At 47.3% G+C, this 24,452-nt stretch overlaps 1 protein-coding gene across 4 annotated transcripts in view; it reads right to left on the minus strand.

The window, feature by feature from the left end:
- Positions 1-24,452, minus strand: part of IL11RA (interleukin 11 receptor subunit alpha) — a 173,520-nt gene that overhangs the window by 62,781 nt on the left and 86,287 nt on the right. For all 4 annotated transcript variants that reach the window (XR_013220941.1, XR_013220939.1, XR_013220940.1 and 1 more), the window contains exon 2: positions 4,923-5,019. Coding sequence is in view for 1 of the 4 variants with exons in the window: in XM_077281309.1 (XP_077137424.1) it covers positions 4,923-5,019 (97 nt within the window). In the remaining 3 variants the exon portion in view is untranslated. The remainder of the gene's footprint in view (positions 1-4,922; positions 5,020-24,452) is intronic.

Genomic DNA, 24,452 nt, shown 5'->3' on the forward strand with positions numbered 1-24,452 from the left:
TGTTCGTGGGCTCCCTCTGGTGGCTTTGAGTGATACTGCTGGTCTTTAGCTGGGCTCCAGCTGCCTCGTTTTCTGCTGTGCTGGTTGCCTATTTAACTCCGCCTAGATCTTTACTTGTTGCCAGCTGTCATTGTATTCAGTATTGGTTCAGTTCTCTCTGGGACTTCATGTGTGACCTGTCTCCTCCTGGAGAAGCTAAGTTCATGCTAGTTCATTTTTGCTCATTGCTTTTGGAAAATGTTTCTCAGTATATGATAAGTTCAGTCCAGCTTGCTTATATGCTATTTTCTTGCTAGCTGGAAGCTCTGGGGAGCAGAGTTGCTCCCTCACATCGTGAGTCGGTGTGAGGGTCTTTTGTACTCTCTGCGTGGATATTTTGTAGTATTTTATACTGACCGCACAGTTCCCTTGCTATCTTCATACTATTTAGTACTAGTGGGCCTCTTTTGCTAAAACCTGTTTTCATTCCTATGTTTGTATTTTCCTCTTAACTCACCGTCATTATTTGTGGGGGGCTGACTTTACTTTGGGGAATTTTCTCTGAGGCAAGTGAGGCTTTTGTTTCTCTCTAGGGGTAGCTAGCTCTCAGGCTGTGAAGAGGCGTCTAGGGAGAGTTAGGTACGCTCCACGGCTGCCTATAGTGTGTGTGATAGGATCAGGTTTGCGGTCAGTAAAGTTCCCACGTCCCCAGAGCTTGTCCTATATTTCTGGTTTACCTATCAGGTCATTCCAAGTGTTCCTAACCACCAGCACCATAACACCTGACACAAGGAATATGACACTTGTAGCCCATGTCCTGGATACGTCTGTGTGTGGTGGCTCTTGAAGCAATGACTCCAGCAGCAGTCCACTCCTTGTGAATCTCCCCCAAATTTTAGAATGGCCTTTTCTTAACAATCCTTTCAAGGCTGCGGTTATCCTGGTTGCTTGTGCACCTTTTTCTACCACACTTTTTCCTTCCACTCCACTTTCCAATAATATTCTTGGATACAGCACTCTGAGAACAGCCGGCTTCTTTAGCAATGACCTTTTGTGGCTTTCCCTCCTTGTGGAGTGTGTCAATGACGCCTTCTGGACATCTGTCAGGTCAGCAGTCTTCCCCATGATTGTGGAGCTACTGAAACAGACTAAGGGACCTTTATAAACGCTTAGGAGCCTTTGCAGGTGTTTTTTGTTAATTATTCTAATTTACTGAGATAATGACTTTTGGGTTTTCATTGGCTGTAAGCCATAATCATCAACATTAACAGAAATAAACACGTGAAATAGATCACTCTGTGTGTAATGACTATACAATATATGAGTTTCACTTTTTGTATTGAAGAACTGAAATAAATTACTTTTTGATGTTCTAATTTTGTGAGAAGCCCCTGTATAAACAGTGGTGCATGAAAGTTTGTGAACCCTTCAACATTTTTTATATTTCTACATAAATTTGACCTAAAACTAAATCAGATTTTCACATAAGTACACCCTGTAAAGAACCAAATTAAACAAATGAGTAAGAACTCTGAGACTGAGTATTTCGTCAGCTTCTCCTGATGTCGGTGTCTTCTCCATGAGCTTCTCACTTTAGCTCCTTCCTTGTCATTTCTATAGATGAAGGTCAGGACTGAGACTCGGCCGCGCCACAGCTTCACTTTTACTCTCCTGTGACCAGTCTCTTGTAGGTCGACTTCTGGCTTTGGGCCGTTGTGCTGCAGCCTGACCCACATTCTCCTGAGATTCAGCTCATGGACAGATGTCCATTTTCCTTTAGAATTTACTGATAAAATTCAGAATTCATGGCTCAGTGACGGCAGCCGTCCTGGCCCAAATAGGGCAAAACAAGCGCAAACAATGATACCACCGCCACCGTGTGTCACAGAACACCTGCATGACAGCATAGAAACCGCCTAAATCTTTTTCCAAACATAAAACTCTTTTCCTTTAAATCAAAAAGCTCAAAACCACAAAACTGTCTTGTCCAGGCCATCTTCAGAAAACTGCAGACAGACAGCAATGTTCTGTGTGAAGAGCAGGGGCTTTCTCCTTGTCATTCCGTCATGCACACCATGGTTGGTGAGTGTCCTCTTGATGGTGGACTCATGAACATTAGCTGATGTGCGCCATGCCTTTAGTTGCTGAGAGGTGACCTTGGGTTCTTTTGTGACTTTGTGGACTATTGAACACTTTGCTCCTGGAGTGAGGTTTAGAAAGTTCTGAAGGGTTCATAGACTTTCAAGCAACGCTGTCACATTTCTGACCCGCCCATCCCCCGTACCTTTATATTGACACTGCCCTCCAGCCCAGGTGTGCACGATAACATAAAAGGGTTAAATCTCTGCCATTAATGTGCACATGTAGGAAGGGGTTAATCCCGGACTGATCAGACAGTGTCCCCCTTCATCCATGCCACAACATAGGTGACACCGGAGATGGGAGGAGGACACCTGCTGCAGAGGAGCTGAGCAGTTACAGCGATGGCCTTGGGGGATCCAATAAGTTATTTTAATGTAATAATTATTTGGGGACTCCCTGAGAACCTACCGCTCCGGGACGTCAGGGTACAGACACATGGGTAAAGTGTGCTCTGCGTCCACCTCATGGCACACACTCTCAAGTCTAGGAAGCTACGATACAGGGAGTTGTTTGACAGCAGCAAAAATTCCTTCCGACAGCTCCCAGTATCTCCGCTTCTAAGATATTGTCTTCCTGTACATGTACTATAGGATGTCCCCTGCTCCCATATTACGGGATCTCCCGTGTGCACAAACTACGGGATCTCCCCTGTGCTCCTACTATGGGATCTCCCCTGTGCACATACTACAGGATCTCCCCTGCACCCATACTACGGGATCTAACCTGCACCCATACTACGGGATCTTCCCTGCACCCATGCACCCATACTACGGGATCTAACCTGCACCCATACTACGGGATCTTCCCTGCACCCATACTATGGGATCTCCCCTGCACCCATACTATGGGATCCCCCCTGCTCCAGTATTACGGGATCTCCCCTGTGCACATACTACAGGATCTCCCCTGTGCTCCTACTAGGGATCTCCCCTGTGCCCATACTATGGGATCTAACCTGCACCCATACTACGGGATCTCCCCTGCACCAATACTAGGGGATCTCCCCTGTGCATATACTACGGGATCTCCCCTGCACCCATACTACGGGATCTCCCCTGTGCATATACTATAAGATAACCCCTTCACCCATACTACGGGATCTCCCCTGTCCCCAATGGCGAATAGTAGCAGACCATGGGGCCCATCATTCAGGGGGAGCCTGATGCTAGCACCCGACATCACACTTTCAACTGTATCTGCACTATGGATGGGCCATTAGTGGGGGCCATTATACTGTGTGGAGGATTGTGCAGGGGCTATCATTGTGTGGAAGGACTGTGTTTGGGCCATCATACTGTGTGTGTGGGGGAATGTGGGGACCATCATACTGTGTGTGTGTGTGTGTGCGTGTGTGTGTGTGTGTGTGTCTGTGTGACTGTGGAGACCATCATACTGTGTGTGTGGGAGACTGTGGAGACCATCATACTGTGTGTGTGTGTGTGTGGGGGGGACCATCATACTCTGTGTGTGGGGGACTGTGGGGACCATCCTACTCTGTGGGGGGGGGGGGGTCTGTGAGGACCATCATACTCTGTGTGTGGGGGACCATCATACTCTGTATGTGGGGGGAATGTGGGGACCATCATACTCTGTGTAGGGGGGACTATAGGGGACCATCATACTGTGTGTGTGGGGGGGGACTGAGGACCATCATACTCTGTGTATGGGGGACTATCATACTGTGTGTGGTGGGGACCATCATACTGTGCGTGTGTGTGTGTGGGGGGACCATCATACTCTGTGTGTGGGGAACTGTGGGGGACCATCATCCTCTCTGTATGGGGGACTGTGGGGACCATCATACTCTGTATGTGGGGGGACTTTGGGGACCATCATACTCTGTGTAGGGGCGACTGTGGGGGACCATCATACTGTGTGTGTGGAGGGGGACTGTGAGGACCATTATACTCCGTGTATGGGGGACTATCATACTGTGTTTGAGTGTGGGGGGGACCATCATACTGTGCGTGTGTGTGGGGGGGGACCATCATGCTCTGTGTGTGGGGGACTGTGGGAACCATCATACTCTGTGTAGGGGGGACTGTGGGGGACCATCATACTGTGTGTGTGTGTGGGGGGGACTTTGAGGACAATCATACTCTGTGTATGGGGGACTGTGGGGACCATCATACTCTGTGTAAGGGGGACTGTGGGGACCATCATACTCCATGTATGGGAGACTGCGAGGACCATCATACTCCGTGTACGGGGGATTGTGGGGACCATCATACTCTGTGTAAGGGGGACTGTGGGAACCATCATACTCTGTGTGTGGGGGACTGTGGGGACCATCATACTCCATGTATGGGAGACTGCGAGGACCATCATACTCCGTGTATGGGGGATTGTGGGGACCATCATACTCTGTGTAGGGGGCTGTGAGGACCATCATACTCTGTGCGTGGGGGACTGTGGGGACCATCATACTGTGTGTGGATGGGTACTGTAGGGTCATCATACTATGTGAGGTGAGGACTTTACAGTGGGGTATAATAATGTGTTTGGGGGCACCTTGTTGGCTTCATACCTTATGAGGACCATGAAAGGGGCATCTTATTGCGTGGGAACACGAAGGGGCTAACGGAGGAGCTAAATTACAATGGGGCTGGAAAGTTGTGAGATTTGCTCTTCTGTGACCCGACCGAATATTATTATTATTTTTTGGGGGGGTTGTCGGGCAGTGGTGGCCCAATTAGAACTTCTACTGTGGGGCCTTGATTTCTATGTGCGCTCCTGCCTGCCCCATGACGTTTCCTTTGTACATAGTTGCCCCATGAAGACGTTAATGTCAGGCTTCTTACCTTCCTCCTTCCATGAGTACGAATACAGCGACACAGAGACGGCGGTCACAGTGAGAAGACACATCACCCGGCTAAGACATTGTGCCAAGCTGCTCATCTGCAAGAAAGCACAGAATCCGAGATATGAAGCGATGGCGGTCCAAGCCTCCGTGTGGGAGGAGAACATGGGAGGAAACCTGGTGCTCAATGTCTCACCAATGTCAAGATCTCTGCTGGATGTCAGTGAAGATCAACATTGAGGGTCAATTCCCTCCAGCCTGATACATTCCACAAATCGTCAGGCTGCGATGTGATCACTTCACAGACAAAGTACTGCACGTCACACATTGTAACAAACCCTCAGACGTGTCAGCAGGACTAGATACAGCGGGTACGGAAAGTATTCAGACCCCTTTAAATTTTTCACTCTGTTTCATTGTAGCCATTTGGTAAATTCTATAAAGTTCATTTTTTCTCATTAATGTCCACTCTGCACCCCATCTTGTCTGAAAAAAACAGAAATGTAGAAATTTTTGCAAATTTATTAAAAAAGAAAACCTGAAATATCCCATGGTCATAAGTCTTCAGCCCCTTTGCTCAGTAGTGAGTAGAAGCCCCTTTTGAGCTAGTACAGCCATGAGTCTTCTTGGGAATGATGTAACAAGTTTTTCATCCCTGGATTTGGGGATCCTCGGCCATTCTTCCTTGCAGATCCTCTCCAGTTCCGTCCGGTTGGATGGTGAACGTTGGTGGACGCCATTGTCAGGTCTCTCCAGAGATGCTCAGATGGGTTTAGGTCAGGGCTCTGGCTGGGCCGGTCAAGAATGGTCACAGAGTTGTTCTGAAGCCACTCCTTCGTTATTTTAGCTGTGTGCTTAGGGTCATTGTCTTGTTGGAAGGTGATCCTTCGGTCAAGTCTGAGGTCCAGAGCATTCTGGAAGAGGTTTTCATCCAGGATATCTCTGTACTTGGCTGCATTCATGTTTCCTTCAATGACAACCAGTCGTCCTGTTCCTGCAGCTGAAAAACATCCCATAGCATGATGCTGCCACCACCATGCTTCACTGTTGGGATTGTATTGGGCAGGTGATGAGCAGTGCCTGGTTTTCTCCACACATACCGCTTAGAATTATCACCATAAAGGTCTATCTTCGTCTCATCAGACCAGAGAATCTTATTTCTCATAGTCTGGGGATCATTCATGTGTTTAGCAAACTCTATGAGGCTTTCATATGTCTTGCACTGTGGAGAGGCTTCCGTCGGGACATTCTGCCATAAAGGCCTGACTGGTGGAGGGCTGCAGTGATAGTTGACTTTGTGGAACTTTCTCCCATCTCCCTACTGCATCTCTGGAGCTCAGCCACAGTGATCTTGGGGTTCTTCTTTACCTCTCTCACCAAGGTTCTTCTCCCACGATTGCTCAGTTTGGCTGGACGGCCAGGTCTAGGAAGACTTCTGGTGGTCCCAAACTTCTTGGATTTAAGGATTATGGAGGCCACTGTGCTCTTAGGAACCTTGAGTACTGCAGACATTCTGTTGTACCCTTGGCCAGATCTGTGCCGTGCCACAATTCTGTCTCTGAGCTCCTTGGCCAGTTCCTTTGACCTCATGATTCTCCTTTGGTCTGACATGCACTGTGAGCTGTGAGGTCTTATATAGACAGGTGTGCGCCTTTCCAAACCTAGTCCTATCAGTTTAATTACACACAGCTGGACTCCAATGGAGGAGTAGATCCATCTCAAGGAGGATCACAAGGAAATGGACAGCATTGGACTTACATATGAGTGTCTGAGCAAAGGGTCTGAATACTTATGACCATGTGATGTTTCAGTTTTACTTTTTTAATAAATTTGCAAACATTTCTACGTTTCTGTTTTTTTTCAGTCAAGATGGGGTGCAGCGTGCACATTAATGAGAAAAAAAATGAACTTTTTTGAATTTACCAAATGGCTGTGGCCGTGTATATTATATGAGGACATTACATATGGGCAGGCTGTCAACGCCTGCATGCAAAGAAGACCGCTTCCGTTCACTGACAACAAGCAGAAATACTGACAATTTTAAACTGCAGAAAATAGAAGCACAGCAAATGGAAACAGCGGTACTGTGCAGGGTCCATATATACAGTATAAGGAGCGGTACTGTGCAGGGTCCATATATACAGTATAAGGAGCGGTACTGTGCAGGGTCCATATATACAGTATAAGGAGCGGTACTGCGCAGGGTCCATATATACAGTATAAGGAGCGGTACTGTGCAGGGTCCATATATACAGTATAAGGAGCGGTACTGCGCAGGGTCCATATATACAGTATAAGGAGCGGTACTGCGCAGGGTCCATATATACAGTATAAGGAGCGGTACTGCGCAGGGTCCATATATACAGTATAAGGAGCGGTACTGCGCAGGGTCCATATATACAGTATAAGGAGCGGTACTGTGCAGGGTCCATATATACAGTATAAGGAGCGGTACTGCGCAGGGTCCATATATACAGTATAAGGAGCAGTACTGCGCAGGGTCCATATATACAGTATAAGGAGCGGTACTGCGCAGGGTCCATATATACAGTATAAGGAGCGGTACTGCGCAGGGTCCATATATACAGTATAAGGAGCGGTACTGTGCAGGGTCCATATATACAGTATAAGGAGCGGTACTGCGCAGGGTCCCTATATACAGTATAAGGAGCGGTACTACGCAGGGTCCATATATACAGTATAAGGAGCGGTACTGCGCAGGGTCCATATATACAGTATAAGGAGCGGTACTGCGCAGGGTCCATATATACAGTATAAGGAGCGGTACTGTGCAGGGTCCATATATACAGTATAAGGAGCGGTACTGTGCAGGGTCCATATATACAGTATAAGGAGCGGTACTGTGCAGGGTCCATATATACAGTATAAGGAGCGGTACTGCGCAGGGTCCATATATACAGTATAAGGAGCGGTACTGCGCAGGGTCCATATATAGTATAAGGAGGGGTACTGCGCAGGGTCCCTATATACAGTATAAGGAGAGGTACTGAGCAGGGTCCCTATATACAGTATAAGGAGCGGTACTACGCAGGGTCCATATATACAGTATAAGGAGCGGTACTGCGCAGGGTCCATATATACAGTATAAGGAGCGGTACTGCGCAGGGTCCATATATACAGTATAAGGAGCGGTACTGTGCAGGGTCCATATATACAGTATAAGTTGCGGTACTGCGCAGGGTCCCTATATACAGTATAAGGAGAGGTACTGCGCAGGGTCCCTATATACAGTATAAGGAGCGGTACTACGCAGGGTCCATATATACAGTATAAGAAGCGGTACTGCGCAGGGTCCATATATACAGTATAAGGAGCGGTACTGCGCAGGGTCCATATATACAGTATAAGGAGCGGTACTGCACAGGGTCCATATATACAGTATAAAGAGCGGTACTGTGCAGGGTCCATATATACAGTATAAGGAGCGGTACTGTGCAGGGTCCATATATACAGTATAAGGAGCGGTACTGCGCAGGGTCCATATATACAGTATAAGGAGCAGTACTGCACAGGGTTCATATATACAGTATAAGGAGCGGTACTGCACAGGGTCCATATATACAGTATAAGGAGCGGTACTACACAGGGTCCATATATACAGTATAAGGAGCGGTACTGCACAGGGTCCATATATACAGTATAAGGAGCGGTACTGCGCAGGGTCCATATATACAGTATAAGGAGCGGTACTGCGCAGGGTCCATATATACAGTATAAGGAGCGGTACTACACAGGGTCCATATATACAGTATAAGGAGCGGTACTGCACAGGGTCCTTATATACAGTATAAGGAGCGGTACTGCGCAGGGTCCCTATATACAGTATAAGGAGCGGTACTGCGCATGGTCCATATATACAGTATTAGGAGCGGTACTGCGCAGGGTCCATATATACAGTATTAGGTGTTGTACTGATCAGCATCCATATATACAGTATAAGGAGCGGTACTGCGCAGGGTCCATATATACAGTATAAGGAGCGGTACTGCACAGGGTCCATATATACAGTATAAGGAGCGGTACTGCACAGGGTCCCTATATACAGTATAAGGAGCGGTACTGCGCATGGTCCATATATACAGTATTAGGAGCGGTACTGCGCAGGGTCCATATATACAGTATAAGGAGCGGTACTACACAGGGTCCATATATACAGTATAAGGAGCGGTACTGCACAGGGTCCATATATACAGTATAAGGAGCGGTACTGCGCAGGGTCCCTATATACAGTATAAGGAGCGGTACTGCGCATGGTCCCTATATACAGTATAAGGAGCGGTACTGCACAGGGTCCATATATACAGTATAAGGAGCGGTACTGTGCAGGGTCCATATATACAGTATAAGGAGCGGTACTGCACAGGGTCCATATATACAGTATAAGGAGCGGTACTGCACAGGGTCCATATATACAGTATAAGGAGCGGTACTGCGCAGGGTCCCTATATACAGTATAAGGAGCGGTACTGCGCATGGTCCATATATACAGTATTAGGAGCGGTACTGCGCAGGGTCCATATATACAGTATTAGGTGTTGTACTGATCAGCATCCATATACAGTGTAAGAAGTTGTACAGTGCGATGTCGATATACAGTCATGGCCGAAAGCGTTGTCACCCTTGCAATTGTTCCAGAAAATGAAGTATTTCTCCCAGATTATTATTACAATTACAGGCTTTGTTATACACATGATTATTTCTGTTGTGTCTATTGGAACAACACAAAAAAAACAGATAAAAGGTAAATTGGACATAATGTCACACAAAAGTCAAAAATGGGCTGGACAAAATTGTTGGCAAACAACTTTGTTTCCAGCATGTGATGATCGTTCACACTCACCTGTGGCAAGTAACAGGTGTGGGCAAAATGAGAATCACACTTGAAATCAGATAGAAAGGGGAGAAGTTTCCTCAGTTTTTGCATTATGTGTCTGTGTGCGCCACACTAAGCATGGAGAACAGAAAGAGGAGAAGCGAACAGACTGAAAACTTGAGAACCAAAATTGTTGATCTCAAGGTTACAAGTCCATCTGCAGAGATATTGATGTTCCTGAAGCCAAAATCCTTCTGGGAAATGTCTTCTGGACAAATGGAACCAGATAGAGCTTTATGTTAAAGCACATAATTGTTTAGCAAAACTGGAATGAGGTCTACAAAGAGAAAAAAACAGTACCTACAGTCAAATATGGTGGAGGTTAAAAGATGATTTGTGGTTGTTCTGCCGCCTCTGGCACTGGGTGCCTTGATTATGTGCAAGGCATCATGAAATCTGAAGGTTGCCAAAAGATTTGGGGTTGCAATGAAGTGTCCAGTGTCACAAAGCTGGGTTTGCGTCTCCTAGACCATGTGTATTCCAGCAGGACAAAGACCCCAAACATATTTCAAGAAGTCCCCAGAAATGGATGGAAACAAAGCACTGGAGAGTTGTGAAGTAAGACATGGTGCTGTGCAGAGTTATGCTGTAGACTCAGCTGCAGGTTGGTCAGGACACTGGAGACTTTCAGGGAGTTTCATACATCGTGCTGAGGTTTATCAGTTTATTCAAACTCACTTTGGATTCCAAGAAACTATTTTCCTCCAAAACACTAATATAGCTGAGTAGCTGGTGTACAACGCAGAGTATAGACTGTACAACCAGAGCGCAGCACTGCAGAGTAAAGACTGTACAACTAGAGCACAGCACTACAGAGTATAGACTGTACAACCAGAATGTAGAACTGCAGAGTAAAGACTGTACAACCAGAGTGTAGAACTGCAGAGTAAAGACTGTACAAACAGTGCGCAGCACTACAGAGTATAGACTGTACAACCAGAGCGCAGAACTGCAGAGTAAAGACTGTACAACCAGTGCGCAGCACTACAGAGTATAGACTGTACAACCAGAGCACAGCACTGCAGAGTATAGACTGTACAACCAGAGCACAGCACTGCAGAGTAAAGACTGTACAACCAGAGCGTAGAACTGCAGCGTAAAGACTGTACAACCAGAGTGCAGAACTGCAGAGTAAAGACTGTACAACCAGAGCGCAGAACTGCAGAGTAAGACTGTAAGACCAGAGCGCAACACTGCAGAGTAAAGACTGTACAACCAGAGCGCAGCACTACAGAGTATAGACTGTACAACCAGAGCGCAGCACTGTAGAGTATAGACTGTACAACCAGAGTGCAGCACTACAGAGTAAAGACTGTACAACCAGAGCGCAGCACTGCAGAGTATAGACTGTACAACCAGAGTGCAGCACTACAGAGTAAAGACTGTACAACCAGAGCGCAGCACTGCAGAGTATAGACTGTACAACCAGAGCGCAGAACTGCAGAGTAAAGACTGTACAACCAGAGCGCAGAACTGCAGAGTAAAGACTGTACAACCAGAGCGCAGAACTGAAGAGTAAAGACTGTACAACTAGATCGCAGCACTGCAGAGTAAAGACTGTACAACCAGAGCGCAGCACTACAGAGTATAGACTGTACAACCAGAGCGCAGCACTGCAGAAAAAAGACTGTACAACCAGAGCGCAGAACTGCAGAGTAAAGACTGTACAACCAGAGCGCAGCACTGCAGAGTAAAGACTGTACAACCAGAGTGCAGCACTGCAGAGTAAAGACTGTACAACCAGAGTGCAGAACTGCAGAGTATAGACTGTACAACTAGAGCGCAGCACTGCAGAATATAAACTGTACAACTAGAGCGTAGCACTGCAGAGTAAAGACTGTACAACCAGAGTGCAGCACTGCAGAGTAAAGACACTACAACCAGAGCGCAGCACTGCAGAGAATAGACTGTACAACCAGAGCGCAGAACTGCAGAGTAAAGACTGTACAACCAGTGCGCAGCACTACAGAGTATAGACTGTACAACCAGAGCACAGCACTGCAGAGTATAGACTGTACAACCAGAGCACAGCACTGCAGAGTAAAGACTGTACAACCAGAGCGTAGAACTGCAGCGTAAAGACTGTACAACCACAGTGCAGAACTGCAGAGTAAAGACTGTACAACCAGAGCGCAGAACTGCAGAGTAAGACTGTAAAACCAGAGCGCAACACTGCAGAGTAAAGACTGTACAACCAGAGCGCAGCACTACAGAGTATAGACTGTACAACCAGAGCGCAGCACTGTAGAGTATAGACTGTACAACCAGAGCGCAGCACTGCAGAGTAAAGACTGTACAACCAGAGTGCAGCACTGCAGAGTAAAGACTGTACAACCAGAGTGCAGAACTGCAGAGTATAGACTGTACAACTAGAGCGCAGCACTGCAGAATATAAACTGTACAACTAGAGCGTAGCACTGCAGAGTAAAGACTGTACAACCAGAGTGCAGCACTGCAGAGTAAAGACACTACAACCAGAGCGCAGCACTGCAGAGAATAGACTGTACAACCAGAGCACAGCACTGCAGAATATAAACTGAGCAACCAGAGCGCAGCACTGCAGAGAATAGACTGTACAACCAGAGCGCAGCACTGCAGAGTAAAGACTGTACAACCAGAGCGCAGCACTGCAGAATATAAACTGAGCAACCAGAGCGCAGCACTGCAGAGAATAGACTGTACAACCAGAGCACAGCACTGCAGAGTAAAGACTGTACAACCAGAGCGCAGAACTGCAGAATATAAACTGAGCAACCAGAGATCAGCACTGCAGATAATATACTGTAACACCAGAGCACCAGCAGGGCACAGAACAGCAGGGCACAGTACAGCAGGGCGCGGTACAGCAGGGCACAGTACAGCAGGGCACAAAAGAGCAGGGCACGGTACAGCAGGGCACAGAAGAGCAGAGCACAGTGCTGCAGGGCACAAAAGAGCAGGGCGCGGTACAGCAGGGCACAGAACAGCAGGGTAGAGTACTGCAGGGCACAGAACAGCAGGGCACAGTACTGCAGGGCACAGAACAGCAGGGCACAGTGCTGCAGGGCACAGAACAGCAGGGCACAGAACAGCAGGACACAGAACAGCAGGACACGGTATTGCAGGGCACAGAACAGCAGAGCACAGTACTGCAGGGCACAGTACTGAAGGGCACAAAAGAGCAGGGCGCGGTACAGCAGGGCACAAAAGAGCAGGGCGCGGTACAGCAGGGCACAGAACAGCAGGGCACAGTACTGCAGGGCACAGAACAGCAGGGCACAGAATAGCAGGGCACAGTACTGCAGGGCACAGAACAGCAGGGCACAGTGCTGCAGGGCACAGAACAGCAGGGCACAGAACAGCAGGGAACAAACCAGACAGTGACAAATCTTTTTTCTCATCTGGTTTTGTTTTATGATTATAGACTTGTAATGCTCGTGTATGTACAGGAATACGGGGGCGGCCATCTTCCCTGAGAGTCTGTTAACGGCATTTAGAGCGACAGCAGCCACGAGTCACAGACAGGAATAGACAGGTGGTGACTCCTTTGGGAGAGTGATGTGGGCCTGCTCTGTGACCGGTCCACGGAAGATCAGAGGCAATAGTCACAGCTCACCTCCCCTTCTTACACATGAGCATGCCCATAACACCCTCTCAGATACAAGATGTCACAGCTCTCCTCCTCCCCTTCCCTGTATAATGATCCTATATCTTATCCATCTATCGATTGGTCGCACTCTTATCTGGAGGTCATGCTGTTGGTGGGGAGAAGGTGAGCTATCTACAGGATAGTGTTGTGGGTATGCTCTGATCTGTGCAGAGGTCACTGTGGAGGGAGGTGGGAAGCTGAGCTGTGACTATCACCCATTATCTTCTCTGGGAATGTTGTGGACATGCTTTGTGATCTGTGTACATGTCTCTGCGCAGGGAGGGGGAGAAGCAGAGCTGTGACCATCAACTGTTATCTTCTCTGCTAGTGTTCTGTGTATGCTTAGTGTTCTGTCCAGTGGTGCCTGGGCAGTGATGGACAGGAGGTTCGCTGTGATATCACATATCTGCTTCAGGAGTGTGTTGTGGGCATGCCTTGCGATCTGTACAAAGGTGGAGGGAGGTGGGAAGGTGAGCTGTGACTTTCACCCTTTATGTTCTCTGGGAGTGTGTTGTGGGCGTGCTTTGCGATCTCTGAACATCACCTGTTAACTTCTCTGCTAGTGTTGTGGGTATGCTTTGTGATCTGTACAGTGGTCCCTGGGCAGAGATGGAGAGGAGGTGAGCTGTGATCATCACAAGCATCTGGGGTGTACATGGTCAGATGTTTGTGCTGTGGAAAAGGTGAACTGTGGCATTGCCTTACTATCTTCTGTTTGCATGCTCTGTGCAGAGGTCACCGTGCGGGGAGGGGGAGGAGGTGAGCTGTCACTATCACCTGTCTCGCTGGGTGCTGATGCCACTAACAAGCCAGGAGCTGCACCCTCTCCTTCCTCACACAGTGCCATGCCTGCGGGTGGGCTGGCCACAGGTGGCAGCACGTGGGCTAGAACGGTCACGTGACACACGTATTCCATGTGAGTTACCTGGAGAAGAGCAGAGATTTATGGTCAGACGGTTTATTACACTGCCATCCTGTGCTGCGCAGATGTGCGGGGCGATGCTCGCTCGTCAGCTGCAGAAACAGCTTGTCCCCGATTGTTATTTTTCAGCCTCCAGCTGTTATATGGAGAAGATAGTGGTCGTAATCACAGCAGGAGGAAACAAGATGCACAGGGCCGATATACGGCCCATACAGGGTTACCAGAGACATCACCCTGCCGCTGCCGCAGCGGATCTCTTATATATGTCAGTATGACATCACTGCAGAGTGCCTCATGACATCACCACAGAGCGCCACATGACCTCACACCAGAGCGCCACATGACATCACCACTGTCAGGAAATAGAATGTATTTGATTCTATATTATCACGCACACTGAGCTCTGCTACATCCATTAGGTCTGTGTAAGGTACACAAGCTGCAGCCGTGTTCCCCCTCACAGCCCCTCCTTCATCTCCCTGCACTAAATAGCTTTTCCCCCTCAGGCCATGTTCACACTTTGCGGCGGCCTTCAGCGGGTTCTCCCGCAGCGGATTTGATAAATCTGCAGGGCAAAACCGCTGCGGTTATCCCTGCAGATTTATCGCGGTTTGTTCCGCGGTTTCCGCTGCGGGTTTCCGCCTATACTATTGATGCAGCAATATGCAGCATCAATAGTAATGTTAAAAATAATAAAAATTGGTTATACTCACCCTCTGATGTCCGGATCTCCTCGGCGCTGCACCCGGCGGTCCGGTTCCAAAGCTGATGTGCGAGAAGGACCCTTCGTGACGTCACGGTCATGTGACCACGGCGTCACCGCAGGTCCTGTTCGCACAGCAACTCTGACCGGCCGGCCGCGGGCAGCGCTGAGAGGTGAGTATATCATTATTTTTTATTTTTATTATTTTTTTTACCCCAAATATGGTTCCCAGGGCCTGGAGGAGAGTCTCCTCTCCTCCACCCCGGGTACCACCCGCACATTATCCGCTTACTTCCCGCATCGTGGGCACAGCCCCATGCGGGAAGTAAGCGGTTCAATGCATTCCTATGGGTGCAGAATCGCTGCGATTCTGCACAAAGAAGTGACATGCTGCGGGTTTTAAACCGCTGCGTTTCTGCGCGGTTTTTCCCACAGCATGTGCACAGCGGTTTGCGGTTTCCATAGGGTTTACATGTAAATGGAAACGCTATGGAAACTGCTGCGGCCCCGCAGCATCAAAATCGCGGCGGATCCGCGGTAAAAACCGCTATGTGTGAATATGGCCTAACTCTGCCGGCTTGTGTAATTCTAGTCCACTCATCCCCCCCTCCCGCAAGAAAGCGTTGGTTAGCAGAAAAACAGTTCTTTGTTTGCAGCCATGTACTTCCATTTGTGTATGAGAGTTATTCAAAAGGGAATAACTCAACCAAGTAGGGGTCGAGGTGTGAAAGTTACATATTTGGGATGTGCAACAATAGGGCTACACACCAGTGCATTTCCTAATGCCCCATACCAGCAGTATCCGAGAAATGGATTACTACTTAACCGGGTCATACAGATACCTCATGTTTAGACTTAATAGAACGCTAATCTCGAAACAAGATCAATAATACGTTCATCGTCCTTCCATGAGCCCCTCCCCAAGAGGTATGAGTAATAGAAGATGTGACATAACTTCCAGAAAGGGGAGGGCATTCCAGGGCGCAGCCCACTCAGTGATGTCATGAGCAGAGGTTATGAGAGATTCAGCCTCATTTTAGGAGTGTCTTTGCCCAGGAAAAGAGCTAACAGCAGCTCTGCAAGGTGCTCTGATGCATTTTGATGTTGCCCCTCCCCCCACCACATGGCCAGCCATGATATTAAAGAACTGGGGCAACCAAACACCCCTGGACAATGACATATTGGTGGCAGCGGTGGGAAAACCAAAAATATCCCCCCTGTGATTCATGACAACCACTGAGCGCTGCATAACATCACACCAGAGCACCACATGACATCACCACAGAGTGCAGTATGATATCACCACAGAGACATCATATATTAACCCCTTCATGACCCAGCCTATTTTGGCCTTAATGACCTTGCCATTTTTTGCAATTCTGACCAGTGTCCCTTTATGAGGTAATAACTCAGGAACGCTTCAACGGATCCTTGCGGTTCTGAGATTGTTTTTTCGTGACATATTGGGCTTCATGTTAGTGGTAAATTTAGGTCGATAATTTCTGAGTTTATTTGTGAAAAAAACGGAAATTTGGCGAAAAATTTGAAAATTTTGCAATTTTCACATTTTGAATTTTTATTCTGTTAAACCAGAGTTATGTGACACAAAATAGTTAATAAATAACATTTCCCACATGTCTACTTTACATCAGCACAATTTTGGAAACAAATTTTTTTTTGCTAGGAAGTTATAAGGGTTAAAATTTGACCAGTGATTTCTCATTTTTACAACAAAATTTACAAAACCATTTTTTTTAGGGACCACCTCACATTTGAAGTCAGTTTGAGGGTTCTATATGGCTGAAAATACCCAAAAGTGACACCATTCTAAAAACTGCACCCCTCAAGGTGCTCAAAACCACATTCAAGAAGTTTATTAACCCTTCAGGTGTTTCACAGCAGCAGAAGCAACAAGGAGGGGAAAAATGAACATTTAACTTTTTAGTCACAAAAATGATCTTTTCGCAACAATTTTTTTATTTTCCCAAGGGTAAAAGGAGAAACTGGACCACGAATGTTGTTCTCCAATTTGTCCTGAGTACGCTGATACCTCATATGTGGGGGTAAACCACTGTTTGGGCGCACGGCAGGGCTCGGAAGGGAAGGAGCGCCATTTGACTTTTTGAATGAAAAATTGGCTCCAATCTTTAGCGGACACCATGTCGCGTTTGGAGAGCCCCCGTGTGCCTAAACATTGGAGCTCCCCCACAAGTGACCCCATTTTGGAAACTAGACCCCCCAAGGAACTTATCTAGATGCATAGTGAGCACTTTAAACCCTCAGGTGCTTCACAAATTGATCCGTAAAAATGAAAAAGTACTTTTTTTTCACACAAAATTTCTTTTAGCCTCAATTTTTTCATTTTCACATGGGCAACAGGATAAAATGGATCCTAAAATTTGTTGGGCAATTTCTCCTGAGTACGCCGATACCTCATATGTGGGGATAAACCACTGTTTGGGTGCACGGCAAGGCTTGGAAGGGAAGGCGCGCCATTTGACTTTTTGAATGGAAAATTAGCTCCAATCGTTAGTGGACACCATGTTGCGTTCGGAGAGCCCCTGTGTGCCTAAACATTGGAGTTCCCCTACAAGTGACCCCATTTTGGAAACTAGACCCCCCAAGGAACTAATCTAGATGTATAGTGAGCACTTAAAACCCCCAGGTGCTTCACAGAAGTTTATAACGCAGAGCCATGAAAATAAAAAAATATTTTTCTTTCCTCAAAAATTATTTTTAGCCTGGAGTTTTTTTATTTTCCCAAGGATAATAGGATAAATTGGACCCCAAATGTTGTTGTCCAGTTTGTCCTGAGTACGATGATACCCCATATGTGGGGGTAAACCACTGTTTGGGTGCACGGCAGGGCTCGGAAGGGAAGGCACGCCATTTGGCTTTTTGAATGGAAAATTAGCTTCAATCATTAGCGGACACCATGTCGCGTTTGGAGAGCCCCTGTGTGCCTAAACATTGGAGCTCCCGCACAAGTGACCCCATTTTGGAAACTAGACCTCCCAAGGAACTAATCTAGATGTGTGGTGAGCACTTTGAACCCTCAAGTGCTTCACAGAAGTTTATAACGCAGAGCCATGAAAATAAAAAAAATATTTTTCTTTCCTCAAAAATGATTTTTTAACCCACAATTTTTTATTTTCCCAAGGGTAACAGGAGAAATTGGACCCCAAAAGTTGTTGTGCAGTTTCTCCTGAGTACACTGATACCCCATATGTGGGGGTAAACCACTGTTTTGGCACACGTCGGGGAGCGGAAGGGAAGTAGTGACGTTTTGAAATGCAGACTTTAATGGAATGCTCTGCGGGTGTCACGTTGCGTTTGCAGAGCCCCTGATGTGCCTAAACAGTAGGAACTCCCCACAATTGACCCCACTTTGGAAACTAGACCCCCAAGGGAACTTATCTAGATGTGTGGTGAGCACTTTGAACCCCCAAATGCTTCACAGAAGTTTATAACGCAGAGCCGTGAAAATAAAAAATGTGTTTTCTTTCATGAAAAATATTTTTTTTAGCCCAGAATTTTTTAATTTTCCCAAGGGTAACAGGAAAAATGTGACCCCAAAAGTTGTTGTCCAGTTTCTCCTGAGTACGCTGATACCCCATATGTGGGGGTAAACCACTGTTTGGGCACATGGCGGGGCTCAGAAGGGAAGTAGTGACGATTTGGAATGCAGACTTTGATGGAATGGTCTGCGGGAATCATGTTACGTTTGCAGAGCCCCTGATGTGCCTAAACAGTAGAAACCCCCCACAAGTGACCCCATTTTGGAAACTAGACCCCCCAAGGAACTTATCTAGATGTGTGGTGAGCACGTTTAACCCCCAAGTGCTTCACAGAAGTTTACAACGCAGAGCCGTGAAAATAAAAAATCTTTTTTCTTTCCTCAAAAAAGATGTTTTAGCAAGCAATTGTTTATTTTCACAAGGGTAACAGGAGAAATTGGAACCCAATATTTGTTGCCCAGTTTGTTGTGAGTACGCTGATACCTCATATGTGGGGGTAAACCACTGTTTGGGCGCACGTCAGGGCTCGGAAGGGAAGTAGTGACATTTGAAATGCAGACTTTGATGGAATGGTCTGCGGGCGTCACGTTGCATTTGCAGAGCCCCTGATGTGCCTAAACAGTAGAAACACCCCACAAGTGACCCCATTTTGGAAACTAGACCCCAAAAGGATCTTATCTAGATGTGTGGTGAGCACTTTCAACCCCCAAGTGTTTCACATAAGTTTATAACGTAGAGCCGTGAAAATAAAAAATAATTGTTCTTTCCTCAAAATTATGTTTTAGCAAGTAATTTTTTATTTTTGCAAGGGTAACAGGAGAAATTGGACCCCAATATTTGTTGCCCAGTTTGTTGTGAGTACGCTGATACCTCATATGTGGGGGTAAACCACTGTTTGGGCGCACGTCAGGGCTCGGAAGGGAAGTAGTGACATTTGAAATGCAGACTTTGATGGAATGGTCTGCGGGCGTCACGTTGCATTTGCAGAGCCCCTGATGTGCCTAAACAGTAGAAACACCCCACACGTGACCCCATTTTGGAAACTAGACCCCCGAAGGAACTTATCTAGATGTGTGGTGAGCACTTTCAACCCCCAAGTGTTTCACATAAGTTTATAACGTAGAGCCGTGAAAATAAAAAATAATTGTTCTTTCCTCAAAATTATGTTTTAGTAAGTAATTTTTTATTTTTGCAAGGGTAACAGGAGAAATTGGACCCCAATAGTTGTTGCCCAGTTTGTCTTGAGTACGCTGGTATCCCATATGTGGGGGTAAACCACTGTTTGGGCGCACGTCGGGGCTTGGAAGGGAGGGCGCACCATTTGACTTTTTGAACGCAAGATTGGCTGGAATCAATGGTGGCGCCATGTTGCGTTTGGAGACCCCTGATGTGCCTAAACAGTGGGAACCCCTCAATTCTAACTTCAACACTAACCCCGACACACCCCTAACCCTAATCCCAACTGTAGCCATAACCCTAACCACAACCCTAACCCCAACACACCCGTAACCCTAAATCCAACCCTAATCCTAACCCTAATCCCAACCCTACCCACAACTGTAACCCCAACACAACCCTAACCCTATCCTTAACCCTAACCACAAGCCTAATCTTAACCCTATTTCCAACCCTAGCCCTAATTCCAACCCTAAGGGTACCGTCTCACAAAACGATTTACCAACTATCACGACCAGCGATACGACCTGGCCGTGATCGTTGGAAAGTCATTGTGTGGTCGCTGGGGAGCTGTCACACAGACCGCTCTCCAGCGACCAACGATGCCAAGGTCCCGGGTAACCAGGGTAAACATCGGGTTACTAAGCGCGGCCCTGCGCTTAGTAACCCGATGTTTACCCTGGTTACAAGTGAACGCATCGCTGGATAGCTGTCACACACAACGATCCAGCGATGACAGCGGGAGATCCAGCGACGAAAGAAAGTTCCAAACGATCTGCTACGACGTACGATTCTCAGCAGGGTCCCTGATCGCTGCTGCGTGTCAGACACAGCGATATCGTATGGATATCGCTGGAACGTCACGGATCGTACCGTCGTAGCGATCAAAGTGCCACTGTGAGACGGTACCCTAACTCTAATTCCAACCCTAACCCTAAGGCTATGTGCCCACTTTGCGGATTCGTGTGAGATTTTTCCGCACCATTTTTGAAAAATCCGCAGGTAAAAGGCACTGCGTTTTACCTACGGATTTACAGCGGATTTCCAGTGTTTTTTTGTGCGGATTTCACCTGCGGATTCCTATTGAGGAACAGGTGTAAAACGCTGCGGAATCAGGTGTAAAACGCTGCGGAATCCGCACAAAATTGACATGCTGCGGAAAATACACAGCGTTTCCGCACGGTATTTTCCGCACCATGGGCACAGCGGATTTGGTTTTCCATAGGTGTACATGGTACTGTAAACCTGATGGAAAACTGCTACGAATTCGCAGCGGCCAATCCGCTGCGGATCCGCGGCCGATCCGCTGCGGATCCGCGGCCGATGCGCTGCGGATTCGCAGCCAAATCCGCACTGTGTGCACATGCCATAACCCTACCCCTACCCCTAATTCTAACCCTAATTCTAACCCTAGTTCTAACCCTAACAGAAAAAAAAAATATATATATTTTATTTATTTTTATTATTGTCCCTATGGGGGTGATAAAGGGGGGTCATTTACTATTTTTTTTATTTTGATCACTGTGATAGGCTATATCGCAGTGATCAAAATACATCTGAAACAAATCTGCCAGCCGGCAGATTCGGCGGGCGCACTGCGCATGCGCCCGCCATATTGGAAGATGGCGGCGCCCATGGAGAAGCCGGACGGACACCGGGAGGCCCGGTAAGTATGAAGGGGGGGTGATCGGATCACGGGGGGGGGGGACCGGAGCACAGGGAGGGGGCACCGGAGCACGGGGGCAGCGGACAGGAGGAGCGGACAGGACGAATTAGGGGGGCGGCCACGTAACGGAGCACTGGGGGGGCGATCGGTGGGGTGGGGGGAGGCAGATTAGGTTTTCCAGCCATGGCCGATGATATTGCAGCATCGGCCATGGCTGGATTGTAATATTTCACCGTTTTTTGGGGTGAAATATTACAAATCGCTCTGATTGGCAGTTTCACTTTCAACAGCCAATCAGAGCGATCGTAGCCACGAGGGGGTGAAGCCACCCCCCCTGGGCTGAAGCACCACTCCCCCTGTTCCTGCAGATCGGGTGAAATTGGAGTTAACCCTTTCACCCGATCTGCAGGAGCGCGATCTTTCCATGACGCATACGCTGCGTCACAGGTCGGGAAGGCACCGACTTTCATGACGCAGCGTATGCGTCAAAGGTCGGGAAGGGGTTAACCGGTGTTACACCTCAATAATACGCTATGAATAACCATATAAAGCACGGCACTGTAATATACCACTACACCATATATGACACAGTGTAACAATGGATGACATCACATTACATCAGCTGAGAGCAGGCTACACCAGTGTATAGACGCGTGCTCTCTATTATAAGACATTCTAAAGAAGACAAAAGTCTGGAGAAAAACAAGATAATAAAGAAGCAGAAGATCCAGGATCCAGTCCAGGAGTAATGAGATAATACAGTCCTGCAACAATGTATCAATCTGTGCACAACTGAGGATCCAGAGCAGATCAGACCTCACCTACATGGACAATCACTCTCATCATTCACATTGATCTGCACACAGCAGGCACCTGAGGATCCAGAGAAGATCAGACCTCATCTACATGGACAATCACTCTCATCATTCACATCGATCTGCACACAGCAGGCACCTGAGGATCCAGAGAAGATCAGACATCACCTACATGGACAATCACTCTCATCATTCACATTGTCAGGGATCCCAGGGAAGATACCTTTATCATCCCCACCGCTCACACCAATTTGTCATGAACCGGGGTTGTTTGGTTGCCCCAATTCTTTCTGAAGGGGATTTATCTGTATCCCACTTCCCAGTTCTGGTTTGGATCTCGCAGCTCTCTGGCACCCCCCTTACCCTCAGGTCAGATCGGGTACTGCACCTAGGATAATTAGTCGCCAGAAAGGCTGCCTTACTTTGTACCGGCTAATGGGCACGCTGCAGCGAGGGCGATATAACTATTCCCACTCAAGCAGAACAATAATTATCAACGCCGTCCGTCGCTACGAAGTCTCCCAAACGCACAGGACAAATCCGCTGCCACCAGCTCCGATTTTTTAATTAGTAACGGCTCTGAAGCCAACCCAGATTAGTAGCGTAATTCACTTCAGAGGACGTGACAGTTCGTTATAGAGCAAGGAGGTACAAAACTAGTAATTTTATATATTTTACTCCAAAAAGGTAGGCAGTGTTTACAGAAGTATAAAAAGATATTATAAGAGTAGACAAGTATCGTATGTACAGCACAATTACAAATAAAATGGGATTAAAGTTGAAAAACACAGTTCGTTATGTCATTTCATCTCATGGCAGACCACGTGCTGTGGGGGATGGGCACACATCAAGATGCATTACAGATGGGTCTCGCAGCTAGACCCTAGACCAGGGGTGGGGAACCTCAGGCAGGCCCTAGGGTCATTTACGGCCCTCGATGACCTTTTATTGGGCCCCCGAGCAGATTTTCAGATACTGCATTCTTGGACAAGGAGCTGTATTTTGATTGCCACCAGCTCTTTAATTTCTTCTTGCTCTGTTAGCTCACACACACAGTGTTCACTACTGAACACTGAAGGGCATGCAATGAAAGATTACGTCCTGCCACCAGTGCCAGAGTCAGGATGTATTTTGTGGGCAGAGTTTGTACGGCCCCCGAAAGGATGGTATAAATATCCAAATGGCCCTTGGCAGAAACAAAGATTTCCCACCCCTGCCCTAGAAAATAGACTCGTGAAGACTGATGTCTCCCTCACTTATCTCCATGCCCAAAACCAAGGCACTCCCCCTGTGGTGACCTCACTCAGAGGCTGAATACTCCCTTTCTCAGAGTTATGACAAGCCACTTCTATACATAATTGTATAGAACCTCGCAGAACGACACAATGATCAGGATGTTCACCAGGTCAGGGGGGTTCGTTTAAGTATAAACACGACGTAGGTAAATCACCAGCTTACGGAGAAACACGTTACTTGCATTTAGTTGGGTTTACCTCCTAGCGATTTCAGTGAGTTATAGATCTCTCAGTGGACATTCGGAATATGTAACCCTTAAATCGCTATCACTGATCGGTGTCCTTGTACACAACTTTTCAAGAACAAAAGAATCCCACCAGAGGTCACTGCTCTGTACACTGCACTGATACAATGTAACACATCAGAGATCACTGCTCCGTACACTGCACTGATACAATGTAACACCAGGGATCACTGCTCCGTACACTGCACTGGTACAATGTAACACACCAGAGATCACAGCTCCGTACACTGCACTGATACAATGTAACATACTAGAGGTCACTGCTCCGTACACTGCACTGATACAATGTAACATATCAGAGGTCACTGCTCCGTACACTGCACTGATACAATGTACCATACTAGAGATCACTGCTCCGTACACTGCACTGATACAATGTAACACCAGGGATCACTGCTCCGTACACTGCACTGATACAATATAACACATCAGAGGTCACTGCTCCGTACACTGCACTGATACAATGTAACACACCAGAGATCACTGCTCCGTACACTGTGCTGATACAATGCAACACATCAGAGATCACTGCTCCGTACACTGCACTGATACAATGTAACACATTAGAAGTCACTGCTCCGTACACTGCGCTGATACAATGTAACACATCAGAGGTCAATGCTCCGTACACTGCACTGATACAATGTAACACCAGAGATCACTGCTCTG

The sequence above is a fragment of the Ranitomeya variabilis genome, chromosome 1, assembly GCF_051348905.1.
Source record: "Ranitomeya variabilis isolate aRanVar5 chromosome 1, aRanVar5.hap1, whole genome shotgun sequence".
Taxonomy (NCBI): Eukaryota; Metazoa; Chordata; class Amphibia; order Anura; family Dendrobatidae; genus Ranitomeya; species Ranitomeya variabilis.